At 47.3% G+C, this 24,965-nt stretch overlaps 2 protein-coding genes and 1 long non-coding RNA gene across 3 annotated transcripts; 2 read left to right on the top strand and 1 right to left on the bottom strand.

The window, feature by feature from the left end:
• Positions 1–2,974: 2,974 nt before the first annotated feature.
• Positions 2,975–14,040, bottom strand: LOC129510283 (uncharacterized). The gene is made up of 3 exons (XR_008664559.1): positions 13,937–14,040; positions 3,481–3,546; positions 2,975–3,144 (listed from the first exon to the last, which is right to left on the bottom strand). It is a non-coding gene; the product is annotated as an uncharacterized LOC129510283 (long non-coding RNA).
• On the top strand, positions 3,167–13,922 carry TTLL13 (tubulin tyrosine ligase like 13). Its single transcript, XM_055326308.1, is given in 15 exon segments — positions 3,167–3,455; positions 3,800–3,840; positions 4,559–4,677; positions 5,912–6,042; positions 6,283–6,439; positions 6,807–6,950; positions 7,296–7,381; positions 7,666–7,897; positions 8,369–8,562; positions 10,795–10,980; positions 11,265–11,445; positions 11,737–11,916; positions 12,692–12,803; positions 13,148–13,329; positions 13,332–13,922. Coding segments are annotated over 15 exon segments (2,262 nt in total). The 5' UTR covers positions 3,167–3,207; the 3' UTR covers positions 13,401–13,922.
• A 61-nt stretch (positions 14,041–14,101) lies between the features above and the next one.
• Positions 14,102–19,482, top strand: NGRN (neugrin, neurite outgrowth associated). The gene is made up of 3 exons (XM_055326306.1): positions 14,102–14,311; positions 14,711–14,821; positions 18,379–19,482. Exons 1-3 carry the CDS (start codon positions 14,148–14,150, stop codon positions 18,986–18,988), a joined length of 885 nt encoding a protein of 294 aa, XP_055182281.1. The 5' UTR covers positions 14,102–14,147; the 3' UTR covers positions 18,989–19,482.
• Positions 19,483–24,965: the final 5,483 nt, after the last annotated feature.

Genomic DNA, 24,965 nt, shown 5'->3' with positions numbered 1-24,965 from the left:
AGAAGATGTTATGAAGTCTCACTACTGAGTTAAGGCAGAATATATGCCATAAAAAAAAAAAAAAAAAAGTTGTGGGGATTCCTGGGTGGCTCAGCGGTTTGGCGCTGCCTTCAGCCTAGGGCATGAACCTGGAGTCCCTGGATGAGTCCCACATCCGGCTCCCTGCATGGAGCCTGCTTCTCTCTCTGCCTATGTCTTTGCCTCTCTCTCTCTCTCTCTCTCTGTGACTATCATAAATTAAATAAATAAATAAATAAATAAATAAATAAATAAATAAATAAAATCTTAAAAAAAAAGTTAAGTTGAACATTTACATTTAAATATTATATATTGGGATCCCTGGGTGGCGCAGCGGTTTGGTGCCTGCCTTTGGCCCGGGGCACGATCCTGGAGACCCAGGATCGAATCCCACGTCGGGCTTCCTGCATGGAGCCTGCTTCTCCCTCTGCCTGTGTCTCTGCCTCTCTCTCTCTTTGTGACTATCATGAATAAATAAATAATAAAAAAAAATCTAAAAAAAAAAAAATAAATATTATATATTTGGGATCCCTGGGTGGCACAGCGGTTTGGCGCCTGCCTTTGGCCCAGGGCATGATCCTGGAGACCCGGGATCGAATCCCACATCAGGCTCCCAGTGCATGGAGCCTGCTTCTCCCTCTGCCTGTGTCTCTGCCTCTCTCTCTCTCTGTGACTATCATAAATAAAATAAATAAATAAATAAATATTATATATTTGACATTTTATTTCCTATAAAGAGTTTCGGGTTGACGTCCTCTTTTTGGCACATTGTGGTAATTTTAGCTTATGCTTCTTTTCTGTGAGCCTTTGCATCTACAAGCTCCAATAGCATCACTTTGTTTTGCTTGCTCAGACTGAGGGAAGTGCAGATGACCATTACAGCTAACTGGACTTTGTGTCTCAGGCCATGAGGCCAAATACCAAAGTTTATCCCCAGGACTGCTGTTCAGAAGAAAGCCTCTGTGGCCAAACTGTTTCCATAAGAAAGGGGAGGGGGAGGGTTCAAATACGTTTTCTCTATGCTGCTACTTCCCAGCTGTTTATTTAGTTCGTGAATTGTCAAGAAGGATTTGGACTTTTTCTAAGCATAAGTGTGGACTACTTAGGGGACCCTCTGTACTCAGCTTCTGGCACTGTAGGAAGACAGGAAGGCACGATCCAGCCCAGCGCCTCCACTTCCGCTAACTTTTCGGGGGAGGGCCTATGTAACCAAGGAGTTTGGGATTTGATCTAAGGTGAAACCTTGAAGAGTTTTAAATTGGGGAGTATCAAATTTGCATTTTAGAAAGAATATTTAAATAAAAAAAAATTAAAAAAAAAAAAAAGGGATCCCTGGGTGGCGCAGCGGTTTGGCGCCTGCCTTTGGCCCGGGGCGCGATCCTGGAGACCCGGGATCGAATCCCACGTCGGGCTCCCGGTGCATGGGGCCTGCTTCTCCCTCTGCCTGTGTCTCTGCCTCTCTCTCTCTCTGTGTGACTATCATAACTAAATAAAATAAAAAAAAATTAGAAAGAATATTTAAGCTGTAATGTGGATAGAGGAGGGGAGAACAATCAGGGAGTCCAATGAAGAGATTGCTGCATGGTGGCAATTCTGGCAAGAACTGGTGATGGGGGGGATGGGGGCTCCCAGGTGTCTCAGTGGTTGAGGGTCTGCCTTCCGCTCAGGTCGTGATCCCGGGGTCCTGGGATGGAGGCCTGCATCGGGTTCCCCGCAGGGAGCCTGCTTCTCCCTCTGCCTGTGTCTCTGCCTCTCTGTCTCTCATGAATAAAAAAATACAATATTTTTTTAAAAAGCAAGAAATGCATGAATCAGGAAATGTCCACGTCTTTTTAAAGGAGGGAGATTCCTAAGTGTCCTTTAGATGTAGGCACGTGGGATAATCTTAAAATGACACGGTGAACAGAGAGCGGCGAGCGTGGCACAGAAGTCAGAGGGCGACCATGGGGGGTGGGGGGCCGGAGGGCGACGGTGAAGGAGCGCGAAGACGCGGCCGTTCTGTTACTCTCGGCGCAGCACAAGAGCAATCCTCTCCGCCGTCCCTCCCGAGGGCGGACGCGACAAACCCAAGGGAGGGCAAGCAGGCGTTTGTCCCGGACACAGACTCAGCCAAATTCCAAGAGGCTGGTTCGAAACAGGCTTCAGTGAGACGAGCGTGAGGTGGCGCAGAAGGACCACAAGTCCCAGCGGCCCCAGCGCGAGACCCGCCGCAGAGGCCCCGCCCCCAGAACGCTTCTCCAATGGGGGCCGCCCTCGTGTCCATGGCGACAGCGGTGGCGGCTGCTACCGGCTTGCTCTAGGAGGCGCCGCTGCCACCGCCGGGATCTCTGAGCTAGAAGCGAACCCCGGTGGGGGGGGGGGGGAGGGAAAGCGGGCTCCCCCTCGCGATCGGCGGGGACAGTCAGTCCTGTGGAACAAGAAGGCGGTCCCGGAAGCCCAGAGACGCCCGGGAAGGAGCAGGAGCCGGGCGAAAGGCGGACATGAACGACCAGCCGAGTCCAGCCCCAGACCGCTAGGGGCGGACCCACCAGCCCCTCCCCTCTCCTCTGAATCTCGGGTGGGCAGTGTCCGCCCAGCAGAGCCCAAAGGGTCTTCCCCTCCGCCAGCTGAGCCCAGAGGGTCTAAGCCATCAAGTGCCAGTGTGTACACCTGGAGAAAGTGTGTGTCTCGGTTTCCCCGGACAGGGAAAGGGCCGGCTTAGGGGACCCTTGGTTTTTAGCTCTATATTAAAATCGAAGGTCCCCCCAGAGCCCAGGCTTCTCCCTTCCCACTCAGGAATAAAAAAGCCATGGTCATGGCCCCTGCCAGCTCTGTTCAGTTTCTCCGTGCACCCCAGTGTGCTGTATGGAGGAGGGATCTTCGATAATCAGAGCTGGTTGAAGAATCCAACATCTCACAGGCATTCCCCCACCACGCCCCCATTACCTAGAAAGATTGTTCTGTTGTTTTTTTTTTTTTTAAGATTTTATTTATTTATTCATGAGAGACAGAGAGAGAGATATAGCAGAAGGAGAAGCAGCTCCCACCGAGGTGCCTCAGTATTGTTCTGTTCTGAAGGGGCAGCATCCTTCCCTTCTAGCACCATGAAGGAAGTCCTTTGCCCGGACACCTGCAGCCTTCCTGACCCTGGAGGAAGGAAGTTCTGAGACATATTTCACTCTCACCCCTCTCCCCTCAGAATCCAAGAGGATGGAGCCAAATACCTGCAAGACCAGTGAATCAGAAGACGAGTACGCTGAAGAGGAATCTGAGGAGGAGTGTGTTAAAGGGGAAGCTACCATCCCTTCTAACTCTTCTCAGCAGGAACTCTCAAAGGCTGACTATAAGGAATTTGGGGATGGAGTTCCCTTATCTATTGTGGCCAAGAAAATTCCAAAGAAAATCATAGCCCCAGATGACTTAGAAGTTGGGAGGAGAAAGAGAAGGCAGAAACGCAGGTAACAGGTCCCTGGGCCCACTCACCTGCCTAGCTTCAGAAGAGAGTCACCCCTTGGCTTCCCTTCAGTAGCCGGGGGTCTTCCCTTTATTCTACAAAAGAGGGCAGAGAATACAGGAACATCATTAACCTTTTAGTACTACAAAAACACAAAATTCAGAACCATTTGAAATGGCTTGGTTTGCGTTTTCAGCACATTTATATCATCCTGGTTTGTGTGTGTGTGGCTTTCAGAGAAAATGAATTGCACTATAGATGTGTTGGGTGTCTGTTCATCTGGGTGCCTTGCAGCCCAAGTTGTGTCATTTGTCCCACTACCTGATTTCAACTATACCTCCATTCCAGACCCCTGGCCATCAACCTGACCAACTGCAAATATGAAAGCGGTAAGCATCCAGCTCACTCACACACCACTGTGCATAAAGGGCACCTGCAGCTTTTGCTCTGGGGACAGTCCCCTAGTCAGGTTCTCTGTCCCTGCATCTAGTTAGGGCCTATAACCTGTATGTGCCTACTAGTAACTGAGACATCACTGTTCCAGTCTTAGGAGGAGGATGGGAATCCACCCCCCAACCTTAACTAATAAGAGAAAAAATGACTGAAGGTCATCATTGCCCCACCCTTCCCAGATTTTACCAGAATTGAGATGAGAACAGGTCAATACAGTTTTTTTTTTTCAAGGAAGTTTTTGAGGGGGCTTCAGGAATTCAAAGAAAAAAAATATTACCAGCTCTGTCAACTAGCTTTCTGTCTCCTCCTATGCCCACTGCCATAGGTGCCAGGGGTCACCTAGTTGTGAGATGCCTGTGTGACCCCCTACAGAGGGTCAGCTCTGCAGGTCAGAAACCCAGTTTTGAAAGAGACTGGACTGACAGGAGCAGAGAGCCAGGCTCTAGTTTTCTCTGTCACAGATTTTGGAAGGGCCCTGACAGCCTCATGAACTTGGAATTGTCACATGGTAATTAAATTGCAGAACTGAGGTAAGAACCCCTTCCATCCTCAGCCCACTCTCTGGTCAGGTCTGTTCCTTCCCTGACCCAGATACAATCCCAAGGCTTGCTGCCAGTGCCCAGGCTGGCACCACTGACCTGCCTCTCTCTGCAGTGCGCCGGGCAGCCCAAATGTGTGGCTTGAAGGAGGTGGGGGAGGACGAGGAGTGGACTGTGTACTGGACAGACTGCTCTGTCTCCCTGGAAAGAGTCATGGACATGAAGAGGTTTCAGGTACAAGTTCTTGATCCAAGGGCCTAAAGGGGCTGTGGCCGCTGAATGAGTACACCTGCCCTTCTGGTCAGGCATCTGGGGCCGCTACCCTCTCTGGCTGTGCCCCTGGGCAGAGCAGGAAAGGCCATGGCCAGGGCTTCTGCTCCATTGGGAAAATTCTCCTCTGGGGTGTCTGAAACTTCTATTTTAGGAAGGAAGTATCTACTGGGCACTGTTTGCCTGGAGGCATTTGTGCCACCTGGCCTCCTTTGGGGTAGGTGAGCCCACCTAAAAGGAGGTGAGCTACAGGTGCCCAAGAAGCCCCACAGAAGGGATCTGCCTGTCCCGCAATTGTAAGAATAAGCACAACAATAATTAACAGTATTGATGGAGGGCGTACTGTATGTCAGACACTGTGTTAAGTGCTTTTACATCCTTCCCTCAATTAAATCCTTGAAAACAACCCTGAGTGCCAGATACCCTTGTGTTAAGAGGATACCAAGGTTTAGAAGTATCAAGTTCACACAGCTAGTGAATGGTAAAGCTGGTGAGACAGTCCAGAACCAACTTGAGATGCTGCATCCCAGCACCAGGGTTCCAGCAGGCCACCATGGCAACATCATATGCTGGGGGTGCCATGGGAGTGCATTTCCTGGAATTGGTTCTCAATTTCCTTTTCTCTTTTGGAAAATGGTTTCTCATTTGCTTGTGCTCCCATGCACCAATTATTCTTATAAGACTAGTCCCTGGTGATGTGGGGGAGGTGATAAGGTGGCTAGAAAGCCCAAGTCCTGGTGAGTCCTTCTAGCTGCCCTTCATTCCCTAAACTCAGTGTGGATGTTTGAGAAGGTTCTCACTAGTCCTAGGGAAACTTCTTTTTCTCCCTTAGGGTTTTAGGTACAATGTTTATCCAACTATGACTTGTTGGTTTTTTTTTTTTTTTTTTTTTTTTAGAGAGAGAGTTTTTGGGTGTGCCTACTTGGATGGGGGAGGAGCAGAGGGTGAGGGGAAGAGAGAGAAACTCAAGCAGGATCCATGCTCAACTTAGAGCCCAATGAGGGGCTCAATCTCACCACCCTGAGATCATAACCTGAGCCAAAATCAAGAGTCAGATGCCAACCCACTGAGCCATCCAGGCACCCCCTCTGCGGTGACTTCTACCTTGAATTTCCCAGTCCTCCTGGTATGCCCAAGGCCCCAGGGATGGCTGCTAACTCTGCTGGTGGAGGTAGATAACCAACTGACTTTGTTTCAGAAAATCAACCACTTCCCTGGCATGACAGAAATCTGCCGCAAAGATCTGCTGGCTCGCAACCTCAACCGCATGCAGAAACTCTATCCTACTGAGTACAACATCTTCCCCCGCACCTGGTGCCTCCCTGCAGAGTGAGTGAGGCCCCCCTCCCAGGGCTGATATCCTGGGGGAGGAAAGGTTTCGCCGTGTGAGTTCCCTCCAGACTCTGGCCTTGTGACTTAGAAAGTGTCAAGGGATGAGAGTTTCACCTGGTCAAAGAAAAGCAGGTTTGAGACTGACGCTCTGGGAAGAGCATGAACAGCAGAACTCCACAGGGCCTGGCCCGGCTGTGATGCACAGAACCCTTCTGACCAGCCTCCTTCTGCACATAGCTATGGGGACTTCCAGTCCTATGGTCGTCAGCGAAAAACCCGCACTTATATCTGCAAGCCAGACAGTGGCTGCCAGGGACGGGGCATCTTCATTACCCGAAATCCCCGGGAGATCAAGCCAGGAGAGCATATGATCTGCCAGCAATACATCTCCAAGGTGAAGGGTGCTTTGGGACCACCAGGGCCTTCCCTGCAGCACTGGGGCACCTCATCTCTCCCAATGCCAGAGAGGAAGCCAGTTTCCGGCTTCGCCTTCCTGCCATTTGCCCGTATCTTGGAGGCAGTACAGAGCCTTGGTTCAGAGCCAGCCTGCCTGCCTTCCTAGATATGTGATCTCAGGCAATTTCTTACTCTTTCTTAGTTTCTTCATTTGTTGAATGGGAATAATAACAGTAACCATTTTATGCCTCATATAGTTATTATGAAAATTAAATGAGTTGTTATATATTTGAAACACAACAATGCAGTGGTATAGAATGAGCACTTCGAAAGTATTCTTCCCTGGTGGGTTTGCATGCTTTCAGCCCTTCCTCATTGACGGCTTCAAGTTTGATATGCGAATCTATGTCCTGATCACATCCTGTGACCCTCTCCGGATTTTCATGTATGAGGAGGGCCTGGCCCGCTTTGCCACTATGCCCTACATGGAGCCCAGCCACAACAACCTGGTGAGGGGCCAGCTGGCAGTCCTGGGGGGCAGGGTGGTACCCTCTTCTCATGAGTGCTGAGGTTCTATAGAGAAAACAGGTAGAGAGGGTTGTCATTGTCACCCAGAAAGAAGGAAGGAACCTGTGAGCCCCCCAGCTCCTGGTGGGGAAGAGAGCATTTGGTGGGTGGTGACTGCTATAAGGCCCTACCTAGAGGAGCTTGGCATACCCTCTTCCCCTGGAATTTTTAGATGAAGGACAGGAAATGAGCTGTCCTGGGGAGGAATGGGTAATAAAAAGGGAATGATGGGCTGGAGAGGGTGCTGCAGGGAAGCCGTCTGAGCCACAGGGCCACTCTCTTCCCAGGATGACGTCTGTATGCACCTGACCAACTATGCTATCAACAAACACAATGAGAATTTTGTCCAAGATGATGCTGTAGGCAGTAAGAGGTACTCCGGACTCTGATTGCACTTTAAGCACTACAGTCTGAGCACCCCATGACATTGAGCTGGCTTTTGGGAGGCCAGTGCTCAGGAAAACAACCTTTACAGACCGCTGTCCTGTGCATGATCCCTAAGTGCAGCCCCACCCCCACCCCGATAACTAAGCCCCACTCCACGCTCCCACGTAGATACAGAATTAAGGTAATTAGGGTTAGTGGTAGGGAGCCTCCTGCCTGTAGCCCAGACCCATTGGTGTAGAAATGGGTCCTTCTGAGCACTGGGCCTCACAGGAAACTGTCTACACTGAACGCCTGGCTGCAAGAACACAGCTACAACCCCGAAGAGCTGTGGGGCGACATTGAGGACATCATCATCAAAACCATCATCTCAGCTCATTCTGTTCTTCGCCACAACTACCGAACCTGTTTTCCCCAATATCTGAGTGGAGGTACATGTGCCTGTTTTGAGATCCTTGGTTTTGACATCTTGCTGGACCACAAGCTGAAGCCCTGGCTGCTGGAGGTGAGGAATATCTCCTGGGCTTTGCAAAACCAAGGTCCAGAGGCCTCCCTGAACAGGATGCCTGGGATAGGAGTGCACTCAGGTGGTGGACCCAGTGGCAGCCCTGGGGTGGGTAGGAACTGGCAGAAGGTATTAAGATCTCTACACTTTTGACCTGCTGAGTCAAACCTCAGTGGTTTCTGGCCTCCACCACAGGAATCCAGGATTTGGATCCCAAGTGTTCCTCATGTAATCTTTGTCTTTAGGGACACTGTATCTATAGAATCAGGCTGTCTGGTTTGCTCTCACCAGCCTGTGTAAGGGAGGAATCTTAGTGGCAGAGCCCTGTGGCCTTGGATGTCAGAACATCCAGCCTCCTTGGCTGAGGCCTCTGTGGGGGATGTCTTGACTAGACCCTCCAGCCAGGCCTGCAAGACACCACACCTGCTTGGGTGGTCTAGGAACAGGGTGGATAATGACTCCTCCTGGCAGGTAAACCACTCTCCAAGCTTCACCACTGACTCCCGCCTCGATCGAGAAGTGAAGGATGCACTTCTCTGTGATGCCATGACCCTTGTCAACCTCCGGGGCTGTGACAAAAGGAAGGTGATGGAGGAGGACAAGCGGCGAGTCAAGGAGCGGCTTTTCCAGTGCCACCAACAGCCACGAGACACCAGATGCTCCAGGTGTTTGACTTTTCTCATTTATTATCACTTGCCTGAGCGTAAAAGTGCTTCTTTGGGTGGCAAAGGTGGTCTGGGGCTAATTAGCTATGAAGAACTTTTTTTTGGCATAGATAATATATTACATATCACTGACAATATGTTCAAAATTCAAAAGATGTTGTGAATAATATCTCTTACCCTTCTCCAGCTACTGTATCCTCCCTGGAGGAACCAATCTATAGGGTCACGTGTATACTTTCACTAACATTTAATGAATTCATACCTATACCATATATATCTATGATATATCTATATATACAGATTGTTCTTCTCCCTTTATCTACCCAGACAATAGTGTAACTTTCACACTCTCTGTACCATGCTTAGCAGTGTAGTTTAGAGCTATTTTACACTAGCACATATAATGTATGTGGTTGGATTAGCTGTTCTTGTTCTTGTTTTTTAACAAAGCTCCTCTAAGAATTTCGTAATAATGAAACCGAAAGTCATTCAATAATAAGGGATTGTTTAAACCAGTATTTTTCACCCACTATTGCTTTCATTATAAGATGAAAAGTTTGGGTTTCATTAGAAGATGAAAAGTTTGGGTTACAAACCTGGTGATTTGTTGCTGATACTAAATTATAAAAATGTTCATAATACATACAAATGAATTGGAGTGGATTTAGAATTATTCCTATAACAATACTGCTCTTCCCTACCTGCGTTGCAATATGCAAGGTCAGCTGTGTATTTGATTTGTCATGATATCTTGAGGGCCTTGGTGTAGGCACTCAAATGTGTGAATGGAGGTGAAGTATAACTGTAATACACTGGGTATTCCCACAGTGGGACTGCACACATGACTGTATGGATCATGTCTTTCAGTGGGGAAAAGGGCTAAAAACCACTGGACTTTATTAAACACAAATATACAAGGGTGCCTGACTGGCTCAGCCAACGGAGCGTGCCACTCTTGATCTTGGGGTTGTAAGTTCGAGCCTCATGCTGGGTGTAGAGATTATTTAAAAATAAAATCTATGGGGATCCCTGGGTGGCGCAGCAGTTTGGCGCCTGCCTTTGGCCCAGGGCGCGATCCTGGAGACCCGGGATCAAATCCCACGTCGGGCTCCCGGTGCATGGAGCCTGCTTCTCCCTCTGCCTGTGTCTCTGCCTCTCTCTCTCTCTCTCTCTGTGTGTGTGTGACTATCATAAATAAATAAAAATTTTAAAAAAATAAAATAAAATAAAATAAAATAAAATAAAATAAAATAAAATAAAATAAAATAAAATAAAATCTATGGGCAGCCCTGGTGGCACAGTGGTTTGGCGCCGCCTGCAGCCAGGTGTGATCCTGGAGACCGGGGATCGAGTCCCACATCAGGCTTCCTGTATGGAGCCTGCTTCTCCCTCTGCCTGTGTCTCTGCCCCTCTCTCCCTCTGTCTCTATGAATAAATAAAATCTTTAAAAAAATAAAATAAAATAAAATCTATTAGGGACGCCTGGGTGGCTCAGAGGTTGAGCATCTGCCTTTGCCTCAGGGAGTGATCCTGAGGGTCCAGGATCAAGTCCCGCATCCGGCTCCTTACATGGAGCCTGTTTCTCCCTCTACCTTTGGCTCTCTGTTTCTCATGAATAAATAAATAAAATATTTAAAAAATAATAAAAATCTTAAAAAAAAAAACAAAAGCACAATCATAGAATCACTTGAACACCAGGAAGCCATTTAACAATGTTGTATGATCCCATTTTTCTCTGAAACAATAAAGGAAGGAAGAAAGAAAAGAAGCAAGGTAGTTAGTAGCAAAGCTAGGATTCAGACTTGGGGGATGCTCATAACCAACATGCTAATTGCACAGTAAGATTATGGGAGGTTCTTTTTGTTTTGTTTTTTGTGTTTTTTTTTTAGATTATGGGAGGTTTTATCTTTTCTGCTCTTCTATATTTTCTATAATTAACATATATTGCCCTATAATCAGAAACCTAAAAGATTGTGATAACTTGGAGTGCTAGCTTATGAGTGGACTCCTTTGCACTCAAGATGAAAACCAGATTTCTGGAAGTCAAACCTCTATTTCCATGGCTACACACAGGTGGGATTGGCCAGATGGTTTCGGCAACTTTCCCTACATGGGCAGTAGCCAGAAAGGCCACGAAGCTATCAGGAGATACTCAAGGCTTTGGCCAGCTTTCCTTTCCTCACCGAACATTCTCACAGTTCTCCCGACTCACTCTGAGCTTGGTTTCCATAGGCGAGAACAGAGGGAGTCATCCCATGTGGCGGTACTAGATCAGGAACGCTACGAGGATTCCCACCTCGGAGGATATCGGCGGATCTACCCTGGGCCTGACATGAAGAAGTATTCACCTTTCTTTAAGCACAATGGCTCCCTCTTCCAGGAGACTGCTGCTTCCAAGGCCAGGGAGGAGTGTGCCAGGTAGTTTGCTTTGCATTCTCTTCTGTCCACTTGGGTGGGGCATACTCTGTAGCTGAACTGCTTCCCAGCAGGGTATAGAGAGGAAGGCAGACACTTGAGCCAAGAGGAATGGAGTCATAAACTCTATCAGACTCTTAGGGACAGAGTTTTCATTTAAGTTAGGTTTCCTGTCTTCCCCTTCAATTCTTCTCCCATCCATCCCCCCAACAGATTTCCCACTCTCCCTCACCCTACTTCTTCCCAACACAATTTCTCCAGTGTCTGAAGTTGCTGTGTCTTGTCAGGCAGCAACTGGAAGAGATCCGCCTTAAGCAGGAACAGCAGGAGACCTCAGGCAGTAAGAAGCGGAAAGAAAGCAGAGACCAGAACCAGGGTGAATCAGCAGGGGAGAAGAGCCAATCCAGGGCCGGGCTCCGGGCATTCTCCACCCACTTGGCTTACAGGAACCGGACCTGGGAGAAAGAGGTGTCAGGGGTTTGGTAGCTCTTGCCTTGCTGCCGGAAACAGGTTGGGACTCCTAGAGAAGGGAATCTCTGCTGTCCTCTCCTCCTCTTGTATAAGAGAGAGGAGCTCCTAATTAATGTATCTGACCTTGTGGAACAGGTGGCGAGAGAATGGATAGCAGAGGGAACCTTCCACTAGGGTCAGGGAAGGGATGGTGGGAGTGGAGTGGGTGGGAGTCCCATAGGCATCCTTGCTGATGGTGTGGAAGATCGCCCCTGGAGATCTCGCATTCATCTCTTGTGTACCTTGTAGCTGCTGTCAGTACACCTGGATACCATGCATCCGCAAGAAATTGTGGAAGAGGAGGAGCTGGAGAGAATGAAGGCTTTGCTACAAAGGAAGAATCTTATCCGAAGCCTCGGTATTGTAGAGCAGCTCACTCGCATGCTGCAGCCCAACCACCAGGGCCAGAGAAAGCTTGAGGAGTATGGGGTGAGGGTCCCTGCGCGCACCCTCTCACAGAACAAGGGAACAAGGGCTGCATTGGCACGCGGTGGTGGCTGCAGCACAGGAGGCTAATGTGATGGTGTCTGGCGTGGAGCCTGGGAAAACAGTATGCTGGGCATTGGGAAAGGGTCTTTGTTCCTTTTGCATTTGTTCCCAAGCTCCCTTGTTTGTAGTAATGACATTCGGCCAAGTGCAGCTCCCCACCTTCTCGTAAGAGTTGCTCTCTCTACCTGAGTCTTGCAGTAACCCCAAACTCGTGACAAACAAGGTCACCAGTCATGGTGGCTTCCTTGTAATCTCTCCTTAGTGCTGCCAGTGCCATGGTTCTAACAGGAATTAAGTAAACAGACTTGGGCCAACAGAGCAGCTGCTGCATTCACTATTCCCTGGGCTAGTAGCAAGTGTACTGGGTCCTCTGTTTTTGCTAAGCCCCAAAGGAGTAGCTGGTTCAATAGTGGTTGTGGCCTAGAAGAGATGTTTCGGTTACTTGTTTTTTCCCACCATTCTGCCCAGCCTCATAAGAAATGTGGTAAGGGGCTGCTTTCTCCTCCAGGCTAGATTTCACCAGGACAGGCTGGGCAGTCAAGAACTGCAATCTGTGAATCTGGTCCCATTGGTCTTCCTGAGAGGGGCCGCCAAAGTGCAGGGCCCTCCTCATTTTCTGTATCCAGTTCGGATCCAAGAATTCATCCCCAGGATCTTAGGGCCCCTACCAACCATAAATGCTGCATTTCCACATCATTCCTGGTGCCATCTACAGCCCAAGAACTTCAACTGGATAGGAGATCCAGCAGCCATCAGCCCCTGTTCATTGTCAATGAAGACATCCGGAAGGTGCTATTTTTCCAGGGCGAGAGTCAGGTTCACAAGCCGTAAGTATCCAAAACCAACTTTGGTCATTCTGACATGTAAATTCCCACTAGCAAACATGACAGCAGAGATGTTCCCAAAATATAACCCAGCACCTCCACTAGTGTGGGAATGGGAGAGATAGTGGACCCTGGTAGAAACGGCAGAAGGACAGTCCCAGCAATCATCAATACATAACAGGGCAACAGACCAAGTAAACACACAATCACAAGGCAGAGTGGTAAAGATGCTGAAGGGAAGCCATGGGATGCCATTCCTCTCTGTTGGCAGTTGGGCACCAGTTGGTAAAGAGGTAAGCCAATCTCCTGTGAATACCAACTCAGGGGGACCCATGTTTCCACTGCAGAAGGCCAAGCCAGCAGAAGGCTCGAAGCCATAAACAGAGCTCTGGCAGGATCAGAGTCATCCTCTCTAACCCTAAAGCAGGGCTACCATCTGCATCCAGAAAGAGTGGCAAGTAGCTCATGGATTGACAGCACCTTACCCTCGGAGGTAGACTCTGAACACAGGGCACCCAAGGCCCAGGATGTCTCTGCCCTGCCTCTGCCCCCCTGATGCTGAATACCACTGCACTCCTTGACATCAGCCACCACAAGTAAACGCAAGATGGAAGCCCAGCGCTCAACCTCTCTTGGAGAACCTCCTCAGGTTTCCAAAGGGGCAGAGGGCCTTCAATTTTTGCTAAATGAAGAGACTGCCACCAAAGCTTCGGTTTGTAAAGCCCTGGCCACGAACCCCATTTGCACGAGGCAAAAACACAAAGAAATCAAGAATTCCTCAATACCCTAAGATTATTTTATGATCCGTAAAATAATTTTAAAAAGATGAAGAGGAGCCTGGGTCGGCCGCGTGCTCATCCCCACCCTTCAAACCTTATCCTGGATTTATTGCTAGGTGATGGGTCTGAGCCCGGGGTGCAGCCCGGGACTGGAAGTTATCCTGGCGACAGGGCGCCCCTTTCCCAGAGGAGCCGAGTGCCCATGGCCCGGGGCTGTCGCCCTCAGAGGACCGACGAAGGGCACGCCCTTCTCGCCGCCGCGGCGGAGGCCGGCCGGCCTGGGCAGAGGGGCGGCTCTTGGCACATGAATCCGTCTTTTTATTAAAGTTTATGGCTTTTTGCAGGAGCGTCCTCTACCTCATTCTGGCCCTTGCGTTTCAGGTCGGTCCTCCACACTCACAGCCGGGAAGGGTGAAGCGCGTACAGGTCCAAGCGCAGCTATCCGGCCCTATGCCGGAAGCGGACCAGACGCGCAGCCATCCCTGCTTCCGGCCCGCCTTTCCACTTCCGGCCCCGCCCCCAGGCTTCCGGTGCTGGGGTTGCGGGCGGTCGGGCGGCGGTTATCAACATGGCGGTCGCTCTGAGCCTCTTGCTGGGCGCGCGCGTCCGTGCTGCCGTCGCTCGGTGTGGGTTCGCGACTCGGGGGGTGGCGGACCCCGGCGCTCTAGGCCGCGAGCCGGATCCTGATTCCGACTGGGAGCCGGAGGAGCGGGAGCTGCAGGAGGTGGAGAGGTACCAGCTCCTTCCCGGACCCTCAGCATGAGGGAGGGCTTCGCGCCCCGGCGCTCCAGGCCGCGGCGCCCCCTCGGAGCCGGGCGTCGCGCCGCCGCAGCCCTTGTTTCTCACCCGTTGTGAGAGGGCGCGGAGGCAGCTGTGCGGCTGCCTAGGGACCACAGGTTTCTTCACTAGGGACGTATTTCATCACCTGTTTAGGAAGTTTGGCCTTCTCACGGGCTGTGTTAGGGTTTAGATTCTGGGGAGTGTACGGAGCGGGTGTCAGCCAACACACGTGGCTCGGCGGCCCCTGCGAACAAAGAGAAGAGGGCTGGGCTCCTTTTGATTTAGTCCGAGGCTCTGCAGCAGCTCGTTTTGCCCCCAAGCATGGCTTCTGCCGTTGGTTCTCTCCCCCAGCACCTTGAAACGACAGAAAAAAGCCGCCCGGTTCCAGAAAATTCGGAGGCAGATGGAGGCGCCTGGGGCCCCGCCCAGGACCCTGACGTGGGAAGCGATGGAGCAGATCCGGTAAGACTCAGGGTAGTTTGGATCTGCTGTGATGAGAAGGGGCGGAGACTGGGTCCTAGATTTTTATCATTGAAGGTTTCTAAATGGAAAGTGGAACAGTATAATGAATTTCCGTAAGCTCGTCATCTACATTTAATAGATTTTCAAATGACACAGTCGCTTCGTTTTTGCTGAAATTTTAAAATAGTAAGCTGCAAGACATCACATCATTTAACCCCAATATCGTAGACCGTGAGGTTCTTAAGCTGAGGTCAGGGATGAGGGCTTCCATGGTTATGTACGTTTTTCTGAAGAGAAAATTCATATCTTAAAAATCTTAAAGTGGCCCTTTACAGTTTTATGTTTGTTGTTTTGAATAGACAGTACATATGGTTCAAAATTAGAACCCTGTAATGTGTAACATTAAAACAAAAATTTTTTTAAAGATTTTATTTATGGGATCCCTGGGTGGCGCAGCAGTTTGGCGCCTGCCTTTGGCCCAGGGCGCAATCCTGGAGACCCAGGATCGAATCCCACATCAGGCTCCTGGTGCATGGAGCCTGCTTCTCCCTCTGCCTATGTCTCTGCCTCTCTCTCTCTCTCTCTCTCTCTCTCTCTGTGTGTGTGACTATCATAAATAAATTAAAAAAATAAAAAAGTTGTTAAAAAAAAAGATTTTATTTATTCAGGACACACAGAGAGAAGCAGAGACCTAGGCAGAGGGAGAAGCAGGCTCCCTGCCCAGGAGCCTGATGCAAAACCATCCCAGGACCCCAGAATCATGCCCTGAGCCAGAGGCAGACGATCAATCACTGAGCCACCCAGGCATCCCACACATTGAAAAGTTTTAATCCCAGCCAGTCTCTGTAGGCAAGTATAAGTGAGTAGGAATATATATTTTTATTTTCATCTCCTTAATCAGAAAGAGGATGCTGTAAATACTCTTTTACATTTTTTTCACGTATTTCTTTGTCTTTTTTTTTTTTTAAGATTTTATTTTCAAATAATCTGTAACCCAAAACAAGGCTTGAACTCACAACCCTGAGATCAAGAGTGGGTGTGCTCTACTGACTGAGCCAGTCCCTTTTCCCAAATTTCACAGGTCTTTTCACTTCAGAACACAAAGCTCTTTTTTTGAGAAATCATACCTTTTTTAAAAAATAATCTCTGCCCAATGTGGGGCTCAACACCCAACACAGGACTTGAACTCACAACCCCGAGATCAAGAGTTGCATGCTCTATTGACTAAGCCTGCCAGGCACCGCAGTAAATCATAATTTAGTTAACTAGTCTTTCGTGACGAGTATTTGGGTTGTTTGCACTCACTTGCTGTCACAAATGGTTCTCCAGTGAATAACTACACATCATTCCACATATCTGCTGGATGTATTTGTTGTGGACATTCCCAGAAGTATTGTGGACATTCCCAGAAGTAGAGTTGCTGGGTGCAAGGGCAAATGGATTTGCATTTTGATCACTATTGCTAAGAAACCTTCCAGAAGTTATGTGTCCTTCTCCATTCTCAACAGAATGACTTTGAAGTTGACACATAGAAGAAAGGAGATTCTGTAGTGAGATTTTGTGAGCCTGTAGCATCTCTCGTGTCATCCTTTCCCTTCTTGAGAAACAGCTTTTCCAAATCTTCCTACTGGTCACTTCCCTTTCTGTGGTTAATAAATATCCTTTTACTTCAAAGAAAAAACTGCTAGTTAAGAGCCCTTGAAACCTTCTTGGTCTTCCTCTTTATTTCCCATTCTCAATGTTATACTCTTATTTACAAACTAGGGTGAGCGGTGGCTCTTTACTTGTCTAGAACTGATCCTCTACACTAGGTCGTTGTACCTAATCATCTGAGACCTACAGCTGGCAACTTAAAGTTCTCCGTCTTGTTCCCAGCTGGCTCTCCATGGCTGCTTGTCTTTCTCATTTGTTTTGTCACAACGAGACTGTTGACCTCAAATCTTACCAGTGACTTCCTCACTGCTAGGCATTCCTGGCACTCTTGTCTCTGGCCTCTCTAATATTTCTGCAGCATTTGATCTTGTAGTCTGCTTTCCTGAAATTCTCTTCTCCTTTGATCCAGGGTACTATTCACTTGTATTCTAGGGCTGCCATTTCTCACCTTCCTTCCTGGGCTCCCCTTCCTCCTATATATTAAACACTACTGCTGTTTTTTAGAGTTGTGTCGTTGGTCATTTTATCTCCGCATATTTCACTCCGGTGGGTTCAACCACCTTTGCTCTTCGCTATGACTCCAAATCTGTCATCTCTAGCCCATGTTTGCCTTCTGACTTACATATATTCAACTGTGCACTAGATCATCTCCGTTTGGATGTCACACGTTTTTCAAACTCAGCATAATAAAATAGGAAACTCCGTTTAACAGAAGAAAATCTATCACCGTTCCCTGTTGACTTCATTTTGTTCCTATATACACTCTGTGAATAGTCCCACCAGTCACTCAAACTGAAATCCTGAATCTCCGTTTACTTCTATCTCCAGTATTTAGTCCTTACCAAGTTCTACTTCTAAAACAGTTCTCAGTACTTTTTCTCCTTTCATTGCAACTGCCACAGTTCGGACAGCCTCCTGACCGATCTTTCCATCTTTAGTCTTGCCACTGAAAACTACCCTTGGATTGAGCTTCAAAATGAAAAGCTGCTTGTGGCATTCCACTGTTTAAAATCTTCCTGGACCTTGGTTTGCCATAACTTTCGTGTCCCAAATTGCAGTTCTTCTATTTTTTAATAGACCCACTTAAAAAAAAAAAAGTCCTTCCTTGGTTCACTATTGTTTTGAGATAAACTCCAGACTTGTAAGCATAACATGATCTTGTTCCTGTCTTCACTGTTAGACAGGTTGAGCTATTGCCAATAATGATGATGTGCTGCTTTGCATTTGATGTGCTGCACTATCATCAATACCTCTGATCTCTTCTTGCTCTTCTCCCCTCTGCTGGCTTAGTACTCTTCATCGTTTCAGACTAGCTGTAGGTGGACTTCTGAAGCAATTCCCAAGCCACACTGCAGGTGTTGTGGTATCCTTTTCCTGAGGATATCCTGTGATATCCTTTTTTCTCCCGGGTGCTCTGATAGCATCCTCTGCTAAGACTCACCACAGTGGTGTTACAGACGTTAATGTATCTGTCTCCACCCCCAGGTTGCATGTTCTTTGAAAGGAAGGACAGGGAGATCCCTGGATGGCTCAGTGGTTCAGTGCCTGCTTTTGGAGCCTGCTTCTCCCTCTGCTGTGTCTCTGCTTTTCTCTCTCTGTTGTGTGTCTTATCATGAATGAATAAATAAAACGATCTTTAAAAAAAAAAAAAGGAAGGAAGGACAGTCTTCATGCCTCCCTAGGATCTACCTGGGGCCTGGTGTGCAGTGGGAAGAGTTTAGTTGATGTAAATAAAGTGACTTTTAAGAGTGATTGGGTTGCTTTTGGCACATAGGAATGGAACACAGCCATTTAATGGCACAAGATTTCTGAGGCCTCCTTTTCACATAAATATCACTAGTATTGGCAGTTAACTCATTGATAGACTACTTCACAACTTGAAAACCTGCTCCTTTTTCTCATAGGTATTTACATAAAGAATTTGCAGAGTCCTGGTCAGTTCCTAGGCTAGCTGAAGGCTTTGGTGTCAGCACTGATGTGATCCGAAGGGTTTTAAAAAGCAAGTTTGTACCCACATTGGAGCAGAAATTGAAGCAGGATCAAAAAGTCCTTAAGAAAGCTGGGTTTTCCCATTCACTGCAGCAGCTCCCCGGGCCTGAGGATACCTTGAAGTCGCTATCTGCAAGCCACTCTAGATCAGGCTCTTTGTTGATGCCAAGGAGTGAATCTTCATTCAAAGGCTGGGGTCACAGCAGAGCTTTGACAGTGATAGAATCAAACACTCACAGTAAAAATACACCAAGGAGGCAGAAGGGAGGGAATAAAGGAATCCAGACCCTGGAGGAGGAGTGTTCCGTGGCTGTTCCTGCAGCCCTAAGTCATCAGCGAGAGCTGCAGAAGTACTCTACCAGTGATGGTGTGGGCAAAAGAGGGACTGATGGTTATGGATTGCCAAGTGACAAGCTGGAAGATTTGAAGACTCAGGAGCTGGATAACCAGAACTTCAGCAGCAAAGTAGTCCAAAGGGGGCGAGAGTTCTTCGATAGCAATGGGAACTTCTTGTACAGAATTTGAGCTGGAGCTTGGCTTGTGGAGATGCCAAGTGAAATACCATTGGGAGAATATATTTGGAGCTGCCTGGACTTCTGTGTGTGGAATATCCACTTTGGGATAGGAGGAAATGAGCCTGGAATGTGGGAGAAAAGAGCTGCTCAGATTGGAATCTGACAGAGGGCAGTGCACAGGGCAAATGTGTATGGTAGGGCAGGGCTAATGACCTGCTGGGTAGATTCTAGTGTTCTGGAGCACTGCTCATGTTCTGACTCACATGGATCCTTAGTATTCACCCTTGCTTGGGCTCTCTGTATGTTGAAACTGTATGTTGAAACCAGCCCATGTTGCATGTGTTGTTAGGACTTTCTGTGATACTTGCAATATATGTTTGGGGAAAAAATGAAAAGTTTGCCTTCTGACTTCATTTATTTCTGGATTAATGAACACTAGTAATTCTGGAACTGCTTAGTCGATTGTTTTCATTATGTGTAAAAATAAAATAAAATGTAGCAGTTTGTGTTGATTGGTGCTCTCTGGGGTGGGAGGGTTTATCTGTGAACCTGGAGTGTGAGGGAGGGCAAGAAGCAAAGGGTCCCTTATCCTTAACCACTGGGACAGAGAGATGGGGCCAGAGGAGTTCCCAACCAAGGGCTCTGTGAGTTTACCCTGCTTAGTAATAGATTTTGACAACTAAAAATTGGGACATTAGGCCTTCTCTGATCACCTGGTCTAGAGCAGCTCTTTCCTTCTTCCAGTTGCTGAGGCTTTGAAAGAGATTGGAGGGGCGCCTGGGTGGCTTAGTTGGTTAAGTGTCTGCCTTTGGCTCAGGTCGTGATCCCAAGGTCCTGGAATCAAGCCCCATGCTGGGCTCCCTACTTAGTGGGGAGCCTGCTTCTCCCTCTCCCTCTGCTCCTCCCATTGCTTGTGCTCTCTCGCTCTCTGTCAAATAAAATCTTAAAAGATGGGAGTATGGGGTGTTGACCCCCTCAAAAAAGTCCAAGCAGGCAAAGGCTTTAGGGCCCTCAACATAATCTCTAGCAAGTTTCAAAAGCTTGAGTAGCATCTTGCTTTAAAGTTGTCAGATTTTTGCAAGGGAGCTGTGATGTGGGCAAGAACAGATAATAGGCCTCTTAATTTACTAATTCTTTTAGAGATACTTTATTATAACCAGAAAGTGATCATCAATAGACAAATAGAATGAGATATGCAAGCAACAAAAGAGTCCAATGACAGTTTTCAGTCATGCCTCATTTTTACAAGTCCCTGGCAAAAACTAATTACTGAGAATTTCAATATATGCAGAATATTTAATGAAAATAATTGATTTTCCAAACCTGTAATTCTGTTCATGAATCTCATTGCTATTTCAAATGTCCTTAATAGCAATTGCAATATCATTGATTGCTGTTAACTTGGGCATTTGTTCAGTATAAATGGCAAAGCCCTGTCACATGCCAGTCAAAGTTAAGAAAATCAGGTGCTGGTAACAGTAGTAGGCAGAGAAGGCCCTGTTCTCAATACTCTGTCACTGTTATGACACTCAATATTTTTATAATTTTTAAATTAAAAAAAAATATTAGAGATAGGCAGAGGGAGAAGCAGGCTCCTTGTGGGGAGCCTGATGCGGGACTCTATCCCAGGTCCCTGGGATCACGACCTGAGCCAAAGGCAGATGCTCAACCACTGAGCCACTTGGATGCCCCAATATTTTCATGGTTTAAAAAATACGGTAATTTTCCATTAGAACCTTTTAGTGGTTTTAAGAGGTGGAAAATGGTATTTTGACCAATTTTTAACTCCTGCAAATCATTTGACTATGCCCTTTCCCCAGTGGACTATAGAAAATTAGAAGGTGTTGTTAAAAAAACTTTGATATGTTTTCCATTTACTTTATCCCCTACCATCCTATTGCTCACCAAGCTTAAATCTTTTTCTCCAATCTTGCAAATGCCAATCTAAGGTTTTGCAACCTGCTGGTTCTTTCCCTCCAGATTTTCACATGGCTGGTTTCATGTCATTCAAGTCTCAGATCAAATGTTACTTTCTTGGGATCCCTGGGTGGCGCAGTGGTTTAGCGCCTGCCTTTGGCCCGGGGCACGATCCTGGAGGCCTGGGATCGAATCCCACATCGGGCTCCCAGTGCATGGAGCCTGCTTCTCCATCTGCCTATGTCTCTGCCTCTCTCTCTCTCTATCTGTGTGACTATCATAAATAAATAAAAATTTAAAAAAAAATGTTACTTTCTTAAGCTTTCCCTAATCACCCAGTCTAAAACAAGTCCCTTCACATTTCTATCACCACAGTGTGTCATAGATTACTACTGTATTGTTGCTACACATCTTGCCCCAGTTTTGTGTTCACTGCTGTAGTTTCAGCTCCCAACATAGGTTTTAATATTGGTTGAGTGAGGAAATAGTTGGAGAATCAACCAGTCCAGAATGGCAGAAAGCCCAGCCTTTTACTTTTGCCAGCCTACCCATCCAGACCTCAGCCAACAAGACCTAAGCTTCCTCCAGGTTGACCTGTTACTGCTTTATTTATTTATTTATTTTAAGATTTTTATTTACTTGAGGGCAGCCCCGGTGGCGCAGCGGTTTAGTGCTGCCTGCAGCCCAGGGTGTGATCCTGGGGATCTGGGATCAAGTCCCACATCAGGCTCCTTGCATGGGGCCTGCTTCTCCCTCTGCCTGTGTCTCTGCCTCTCTCTCTCTCTCTCTGTCTCTCATGAATAAATTAAATCTTTAAAAAAAATATTTTTATTTACTTGAGAGAGTGCTTGAGTGAGCTGGAGAAGGGGCAGAGGGAAATAATCTTCAAGCAGACTCCCCCTCAGCACAGACCCCCAACACAGCTCCATCTCCCAACTCGAGATCATGACCTGATCTGAAACCAGGAGTGGGAGTTTTAACCCACTGAGCCACCCAGGCACCTCTACTCCTGCTTTATCCTGTCAGTGTGTCTCAGATCCTAACTTATGAACACTGCAGTGTCTGGGGAGACTGCACCCCCTTAAATCCAGCTCAAGCTGGAAAGGGGTAAAGGGATTCACCCAGCCTGTGTTCCACTGGGTTGGAGTCCTAGGACTGTGATGCCCCATCCCTAGGCAGTCCTGTTTCATGACATGAGGAAAGACATTGACGTCACAACACATGGGGTGAGCTGCACTTTGGGGCATAGGTACAGGGTCTGGTGGAGGGAGCAGCATTTGATACAGCAATGCCAAAACTGGAGATAAGTGGCTGTGGGTGGAATGGGGACCTCCTGGCAACCTTGGGGCCAAGCTCAGGACTAGCAAACTACAAACAAACCCCTTAAGTCCCTATGCCTTGGAGGGTTTATGTGTCACTAACCTGCTCAGGGCAGTTTCCACCTCTCAGCAGCTGAGATTGGATCTAATGGGGAGGTGGTAGAAAAAGCTCAGTAAAGGGGATCCCTGGGTGGCTCAGCGGTTTGGCGCCTGCCTTTGGCACAGGGCGTAATCCTGGAGACCCAGTATCGAGTCCCACATCGGGCTCCCTGCATGGAGCCTGCTTCTCCCTCTGCCTGTGTCTCTGCCTCTCTCTCTCTCTCTCTCTCTCTCTCTGTGTCTCTCATAAATAAATAAAATCTTTTTTAAAAAAAAAAAAAGCTCAGGGATCCCTGGGTGGCGCAGCGGTCTGGCGCCTGCCTTTGGCCCAGGGCGCGATTCTGGAGACCCGGGATCGAATCCCACATCGGGCTCCCGGTGCATGGAGCCTGCTTCTCCCTCTGCCTGTGTCTCTGCCTCTCTCTCTCTCTCTCTCTCTCTCTCTCATGAATAAATAAATAAAATCTTTTTTTTTTTTAAAAAAAAAAGCTCAGTATAAAACACTGGATAAGCTCTTGAAGCCTAGTGTGGGCACAAAAGTTTCTTGTTTGTCTTTTGCTTAATCTTGTATGATAGGATTTTTCAAACATACAGGAAGTTGGGATAATATTGTAATGCAGTGAACCCCTATGGACTCATTACTCAGCTTTAACATTTAATAAATGGCCAATCTTGGGGATCCCTGGGTGGCTCAGCGGTTTGGCGCCTGCCTTCGGCGCAGGGCATAATCCTGGAGACCCGGTATTCAGTCCCACATCGGGCTCCCTGCATGGAGCCTGCTTCTCCCTCTGCCTGTGTCTCTGCCTCTCTCTCTCTCATGAATAAATAAAATTTTTAAAAAAAGAGGCCAATCTTTTTCCATTATTTTGCATACTTGCCCCACAGCTCATCCTAGCTTATTTTAATCGAATCCTATATACCTCATATTATTTCATCTGTAAATACTTCAGTATGTATCTGAAAGAGATAAAGACTCCGTTTTTTAAAAAGTTTATTAATATTTTTAGTAATCTCCACAGAATGTGGGGCTCGAACCGAGCTAGTTAGGAGACCAGAGACCAAGAATCCCATGCTCTTCTGACTGAGCCAGCCAGGCACCCTGAACCACTTTAAAGTTGTATTTATTTATTTTTTAGAGAGAGCAGACGGAGAGAGACTCCATGCTGAATACAGAGCCTGACATGGGGCTAGATTGATGACCCCAAGAACACAATCTAAGCCAGAAATCAAGAGGCAGATAATTAACAGACTGAGCCACCCCAGTGCCCCCTCAACTCCTTTTTAACACAGACACACAAGCCATTACTGTACCTTAAAAGTTTTAGTAATATCAGCTAATACCCTGACCATATTCTCTTTGTATTTCATAAATTACTTTTATAGTTGATTTCTTGGAATTAGGATCCCAACAAGGTCCAAACCTTTGCAACACTGCATGATGTGGCTATGTCCCAGAAGTATCTTGTATAGTAATTTCCCTTTCCATTTTATTCTATTTTACAGGTTATTTGACCCATTTATTTCCTATATTAAAAAGAAATGTATTAATTGATAGCATGACCTGGTGGAGTGGCAGAGAGAGATGGAGAAAGAATCTTAAGCTGATTCCATGCTGAGCTGGGAGCAGAGCCATAGACGGGGCTGGATCCTACTTCCCTGTGATCATGACCTGAGCAGAAGAAATGAAGTCAGATGCTAACAGGCTGAGCCACCCAGGCGCCCCTATCTCCTATATTTTGGATATATTAGGTTTCAATTCCTACAATGTTTATTGTCATGTTTCTACTACCCTCCATATTTCCTATCAACTGGTATTTACATCTTGAGACTTGATCAGGTTCAATTTTTGGCAATTAGTGAAGCTTTGTACTTCCTATGCATCTCACAAGGAAATGATGATCTGATATTACGAATTAGCGAGTTCAGGTATTGTCAGCAAATCTAGGAGTTAAAATGGCTTCTTTTTCTTCTTTTTTTTTTTTTTTTAACAAGGTGAATCCAGATTATTACCATCACCCCTGAAAATTCCCTAATTTCTCTTCCCAGTCAATTCTTACCCCAAAGTCAATCACTTTTCTGAAATTGTTTTCACCATTTAGTTTTTCTATTTCTATTTCTATTTCTATTCTAGAACCGAATAGAAATGGCATCATATAGGTGCCACTCCTATCTAGATTCTTTCATCTATTCAGTTATCTTTATTATATGAATATGCCACAGTTTATCCATTTTCTCACGAAGGATTATTATTTTAAATTTTTAAAGATTTTACTTATTCATGAGAGACACAAAGAGAGAGGCAGAGACATAGGCAGAGGGAGAAGCAGGCTCCATGCAGGGAGCTCCACGCGGAACTCGATCCCAGGACCCTTGGATCATCACCTGATTCGAAGGCAGACCCTCAACCACTGAGCCACCCAGACGTCCCTCCGACGAAGGACATTAAGTCAAAACTCCTGTATCCAAAGTTACAGCTGGCAGGATTTAGCTTCCATTGGACCCTAACGCGCTCCCCTTCTTTCAGGCTCCGTGTCCCATTTCTCCGCGCCTCGCCTCCAGCAGCTGGGTAGCCAGAGAGCTCCCAGGCGGCAGCTAAATTTTGGGGGTAGATTTGATTGACAGTCAAGATCCCCGGTGATCAGTGCCCTCCGG

Source organism: Nyctereutes procyonoides, unplaced genomic scaffold (assembly GCF_905146905.1).
Source record: "Nyctereutes procyonoides isolate TBG_1078 unplaced genomic scaffold, NYPRO_anot_genome, whole genome shotgun sequence".
In the NCBI taxonomy this organism is placed as follows: domain Eukaryota; kingdom Metazoa; phylum Chordata; class Mammalia; order Carnivora; family Canidae; genus Nyctereutes; species Nyctereutes procyonoides.
This window is presented reverse-complemented; position numbering and strand designations above follow the sequence as displayed.